Source organism: Cibotium barometz, chromosome 2 (genome assembly GCF_041138505.1).
Source record: "Cibotium barometz isolate CiBa-2024 chromosome 2, ASM4113850v1, whole genome shotgun sequence".
Lineage (NCBI taxonomy): Eukaryota > Viridiplantae > Streptophyta > Polypodiopsida > Cyatheales > Cibotiaceae > Cibotium > Cibotium barometz.
The window spans coordinates 12209670-12215669 of record NC_141047.1 but is presented as its reverse complement, the minus strand read 5'-3'; the positions used below and the strand labels follow the sequence as shown (position 1 = coordinate 12215669).

The following is a 6000-nucleotide window of genomic DNA, read 5'->3' as shown; positions in this document are numbered from 1 at the left end:
ACGACACAACTACAAGTAGTTCAGACCCACCTGGGCAGCCTAGACAGGCCAGCCAGCACCCAGGACAGCCCAGGAATGCAAATGACCATCACAGAAGCAGTCGACCAGCATCAGGGACAGTCAACCAGCACTCAGGAACTGTTGGGCAGCATCTGGGGCAGTCGGGCACTGGTCAGGTAACATAAATGACTGCGAACGCCATCTGTCACCAGTCGTGGGCAGGCCAACAGCGTGTCATTGGGAATAAATTGTTGAATTGCCTGATTTCACTACCAAGAAAAGAGTCATTACCAAAGCTAGTCACCAAACATAGCTCCCTGTACTGTAGCTGCAATTGGCTATTTCCCCAGCTGCACCATTGTCATTTTTCAAACTGCTAACTGAAGAACTGTGGTTTATTCAAAAGATCTTTTTACCATACCCTAGAAGAATTTGAAAACGAGCTTCAGAATCAGAATTCTGTAATGTCCTTGGTTTAAAAAAAACTAGAAACCACTTCAACTAGAACTCATTCATACAAGACACTGTCAAAGATATTCGTTTGGACTTCGAAGACAGCAGGGCAAAAAAACATCATTTTACATGTATGGGATTTTGCTGTCTTGAAGCCAGTGGTAATGTTGAAGAACAAAGTGTTGGCTGCCATAAACAAGTGGTCATTCTGAAGAGCAATGTGTTGGCTGCCATCAAGTTCACTTTCGATAATAGCATCTATTCCATAGCGAAAGTGCCTGCCACAAAATTTCAGTCTAGCGAAAATTGGAAAGTGAAGCCAGCAAGAAGGCTGCAACTCTTTCTTCCTTAAAACTGTTTGCCATGTGGAGGGCCTGGCCCATTTGACTACGCCACTTAGAATCGCTTTGCTCTCCAATCCATGAGTGCGTTCTCTTCCTCACTGTCATCATCACTGCCAGAATCCTCATCCATGGTGAGGTTGACATTCATGAAAGGTTTTCTAGCTGCCACTTTTGCTATTACTTCTGTAATCTCTGTTGCTTCTGATTTTTCCTGCTCCTTTTTACGTAGTTTCTCTACGCGATCTAAAAGTTCCCTGTGGCAAATCAACTATTCAATTCAAAACAACATTAAAGAGCTATCAAATAAATCATACTTGGCAAAAGTTCACAAGAAACGACAGACCTTTGTTGTAAAGTTTCTAGCTCCTCCCTGTCTTCAGCTGCATCAAACTGTAAAATGAAACAAATATAAAAAATCCAGCCTTGCACCAAAACTGCAGAACCAAACAACCACAAGTTGTTATACCTCCTCCTCTTCCAATCTCAAATCTACTTCTTGTATGTCATCACGAATCGACTTTTGAAACTCCTTCCACTCATCCCTGTTAAAGAACATGCAATAGCATTGCACAGCATGTAATCTTCTCATTCGCCTGGATTCTGAAATTGTACAACAAGATCCTAAACAAGTCTCTATGGGCAAACATCTTAGAAACACAACAATAAAGACAAAAGGCTCACTGAATATCGTATTTTGGAGGCTCTAGTCCTCGAGCTCTATAGTCGGCATCAACATTATCAAAAAAACCCTCAGGCAGTGAGCTGTGGGAATCCTTCCCAGCCACTGCACTGTCTTGTGCCGGTTGCAAAACCGGACCCTCAGCCTTGCTCATGATCTTCACAGGTTCAGAGGCTTTGACTGACTGTGCATGAGTTACAGCAAGCTTTTCTGTACTTCTATCAGCCACTTTCTTTTCTGCTGATGCAGGAGGCAGCTGATCATGTTTTACAATACCATCTGCAGCACAAAACCTTGCAAAGGTCAGCACGCCCCATTTTTAATGCAAAACCAAAAAAGCCAAGCCACAAAGCAGGCATGAAAGAAATGTAGCCATACTGATTTAATAAAACCAATGGCCTTATTTTTTTTTCTTGGTAAAAAGATCCTTCCATTAGTTAAGAAACAAACAGCCATAGGCTAAATGTACATGCTCAGAACCCTCCATAGGAACTAGGAAGGGCGGTTCCCTCCATGGCTGGCCGCTCTGCAAGGGATTTAACCTCATATGAGGGGGGACACCCGTGCACACACACACACACACACACACACACAGAGAGAGAGAGAGAGAGAGAGAGTAATATTAAACGTCTTCAAAAGACCCAGTGGGTCTATGAGACCAAAAGTGATACAAAAATGTCCATGTAATCTCATCATTGTACAAAAGAAAACAGAAAACTAGCGCTATGAGCTGGGAATGTCAAATCCGAGCCATATGATACAAAGGGGGACCATCATCATCATACAACCTATGGAGCTAGCACCCCGGTAGGGGGAGGGGGCCATCAAGGATATGGAGCATGGGGTTAGCCTGTCGAAGGCTCTGCAGATCTGCCAAGTGTGGGAAGGTGGCTCTGTGCCTCTCCGAGATCTCCAAAAGCTGGGGCTGATGTCTGTGTTTCTGGCGAGGTCCAGGGAGTCTGGGACATCCGGCTTGCTGTAGTGCCGTGGTCCGGTCTGGAGTCACACCAACGTGGGGTTTGGCGGGGGGTCGGGCACTCCAGAATGTGTGACTCAAAGAGGCTGTGGGTATGTCATCCATGGTGGCTGGTGGGGTGTCCTCTCGTGGTTGGAAGAGCTGAGTGATGGTCGCCCGGGGCCGGGGTGGATGTCTCCCATGGGATCTCGACTCCCTAATCAATGCGTCTCTGTTGCGATGAAGCTTTAGTGGGAAGAGGCCCAGGCACCATTGATTTGGGTAATCCATGATCCTGGATAAGGGTCCAAACCCCTCTTTGAAAAGAAAGTGGAACCTCCCTCGAATCTCATAATACACGGTGCACCTGCATATGAAGTGCTCCTCTAACTCGACCTCCTACTTGCACATAGTGCATATCCTCTCCTCACGAGGTATCTGCATGCCTCTCCCTGTCTCTATCCTTAGGCGGTGCAATGACACCCGCAACTAGCCCACTCCAATCGCATGGCATGTCAGATGTATATGTCAAGATATCTCGCCCTTAGTATGAAACCATCCTCTATAAGCATCATGAAAGTATCCATGTAGTATTGCCGTTTGTGTGAGAATGGCTCATGTATCGTGATCTAGGTATCCTTTATGTATATCTAATCACCTGGTTCCTATCATCCTAAGAGAGCCTGATGAATGGGGGGTCCGGGTCATATTGGATTGGGGTGAGGCAATCCATCTTGAGTCCCTGCCTCATGTCACGTGCACACCTAGAAGGTGTACACGTGACATGGCATATCATAGCATTCATAAGCATGTAGCAGATAGCATTCATGAGCATCAAGTATTATTCGGGGCATTTACAGTGTAACACGCGGAAGCTCTGGGAGTCTTCTTTCAGCCCTAAACACCACTTAGAACATGCTGATGCAAAAACGCAAACAGAAGGGAGAGTAGAGAGAGAGAGAGAGAGAGAGAGCTGGAAATTCAGTATATTCATATGGTACAAAAAGGTACCCTACATCTACAGCCATAGGCTGCCTTCTTCAAAAGGTGTAGTACACCAAAACAGTCCTAGTTCTTGACACACTCCATAAGGGAGAGAATGATCTACTCAATGAGCACCTACGCCTATTTATAGGCCCTCGGGCATAAGGAGAACTGGCCGACCAGCAGTCGGCCAGCTGACTGGACAAAATCTCATACAACTTGATGCGCCTTCAGCCGCCTCTCATCTGGTTCAGTCGACAGACCTTGCAGCAGCCGACAGTACCCTCCTTGCAGCCGACAAGATCCAAGTCCTTCTCCAAGTCCACACTAGCCAAAATAGCACTTTATGCTCCATCTTCTCATTCTTATCATCTTTTTTGGCTGCCCCTTCTGGACTAGCGTCAAGATATGTCCATGGCAATTCTTGCACATAACATCCCCCTCTGCTAAACTTGATGACGGGATTCCAACCTGTTTTTGGATGACTGTCATCATCCCATTCTTTTCCTGAAGCCCCTCTGTCATCCATCCATCTCTGGCAACCTTTTTCTCTGAAAACATGGCGCGGTCTCCAAAACCACTCTGACTCTGAATAAGATCTATGCATCTGTTCTTTCCAGTCCCCAATCCATTCTTGCCCTTACTCTGAACACTATCTTGGTCTTCATTCCTGAGAATATGAGTCTGGCACTCTCAAATCACCCCTTGGAGGATAATCCTCCCTTGGGACTGTTGCCCGAGAACCTATCTGGCTCACAGGACTGCCCTCCCCTCTGGCTTTGTGAAACACCACCAACAAACCTCCTGGGAGCTCTTCCCGATCTTCTGCTCCTTGCGTTGGGCTTCGTATCCATGCACTTTTCCTGTACCTTAGACCTGTACACCATCATATGGGACTGAAACAGTGTTTAGCTTTGCTAAGCCTGATGCTCTGATACCAATGTAACACGCGGAAGCTCTGGGAGTCTTCTTTCAACCCTAAACACCACTTAGAACATTGCTGATGCAAAAACGCAAACTGAAGGGAGAGTAGAGAGAGAGAGAGAGAGAGAGAGAGAGAGAGAGAGAGAGAGCTGGAAATTCAGTATATTCATATGGTACAAAAAGGTACCCTACATCTACAGCCATAGGCTGCCTTCTTGAAAAGGTGTAGTACACCAAAACAGTCCTAGTTCTTGACCCCCTCCATAAGGCAGAGAATGATCTACTTAATGAGCACCTACACCTATTTATAGGCCCTTGGGCATAAGGAGAACTGGCCGACCAGCAGTCGACTGGACAAAATCTCATACAACTTGATGCGCCTTCAGCCGCCTCTCATCTGGTTCAGTCGACAGACCTTGTAGCAGCCAACAGTACCCTCCTTGCAGCCGACAGGATCCAAGTCCACACTAGCCAAAACAGCACTTTATGCTCCAACTTCTCGTTCTTATCATCTTTTTCTGGCTGCCCCTTCTAGACTAGCGTCAGGATATGTCCATGGCAATTCTTGCACATGATATCCCCCTCTGCTAAACTTGATGACGGGATTCCAACCTGTTCTTCGATGACTGTCATCATCCCATTCTTTTCCCGATGTCCCTCTGTCATCCATCCATCTCTGGCAACCCTTTTCTCTGAAAAACCGGCCCGGTCTCCAAAACCACTTTGACTCTGAATAAGATCTATGCATCTGTTCCTTCCTTGGGACCGTTGCCCAAGAACCTATCTGGCTCACAGGACTGCCATCCCCTCTGGCTTTGTAGAACACCACCAACAAACCTCCTAGGAGCTCTTCCCGATCTTGTGTTCCTTGACTTGGGCTTCGTATCCGTGCACTTTTCCTGTACCTTGGACCTGTACACCATCATATGGGACTGAAACAGTGTTTAGCTTTGCTGAGCCTGATGCTTTTATACCAATGTAACACGCGGAAGCTCTCGGAGTTTTCTTTCAGCCCTAAACACCACTTAGAACATGCTGATGCAAAAACGCAAACAGAAGAGAGAGAGAGAGAGAGAGAGAGAGAGAGAGAGCTGGAAATTCAGTATATTCATATGGTACAAAAAGGTACCCTACATCTACAGCTATAGGCTGCCTTCTTGAAAAGGTGTAGTACACCAAAACAGTCCTAATTCTTGACCCACTCCATAAGGGAGAGAATGATCTACTCAATGAGCACCTACGCCTATTTATAGGCCCTTGGGCATAAGGAGAACTGGCCGACCAGTCAAGATTTGGCAATGGCAAAAACAGCCCATAAGAGAGACAAGGGAGCTGCGCTGCTGAAGTGACGACGTGCTGAAGGGAAATCTATGAAATGGCGAATACTGTGAGCTGCGCTGCTGAAGTGACGTGAACCTGCGCTGCTGCCCCCGCCTGCCCTCTGTTGCCTCTGCCTGTTTCTTTGCTGCTCCCGCCTGCCTCTACTGCCTTCGCCTGCCCTTCTGCTGCCTTCGCCTACCCAGCTTCTGCCCTTCGCTAGCCTTTCAGTCCCCGCCTGCTAAAACCGGCCTCTGATAGGAAACCAGAGTGCGGTAGGTGCAATCACCCGTCCACTTGTAGTCTAGATGAGAAACAAAACACAGATTGGGGCTAGAGTGCCC

General features: G+C 47.0%; 1 protein-coding gene across 1 annotated transcript in view; it reads right to left on the bottom strand.

Moving 5' to 3' along the window:
- Positions 1-474: 474 nt before the first annotated feature.
- The window catches only part of LOC147640648 (zinc ion binding protein), a 74570-nt gene continuing 69044 nt past the window's right edge, over positions 475-6000 (bottom strand). The window contains exons 4-7 of the mRNA XM_086813795.1: positions 1479-1755; positions 1264-1339; positions 1141-1187; positions 475-1051 (exon numbers count right to left, since the gene is read on the bottom strand). Coding sequence (XP_086669921.1) covers positions 850-1051; positions 1141-1187; positions 1264-1339; positions 1479-1755 — 602 coding nt within the window. The 3' untranslated portion in view covers positions 475-849. The remainder of the gene's footprint in view (positions 1052-1140; positions 1188-1263; positions 1340-1478; positions 1756-6000) is intronic.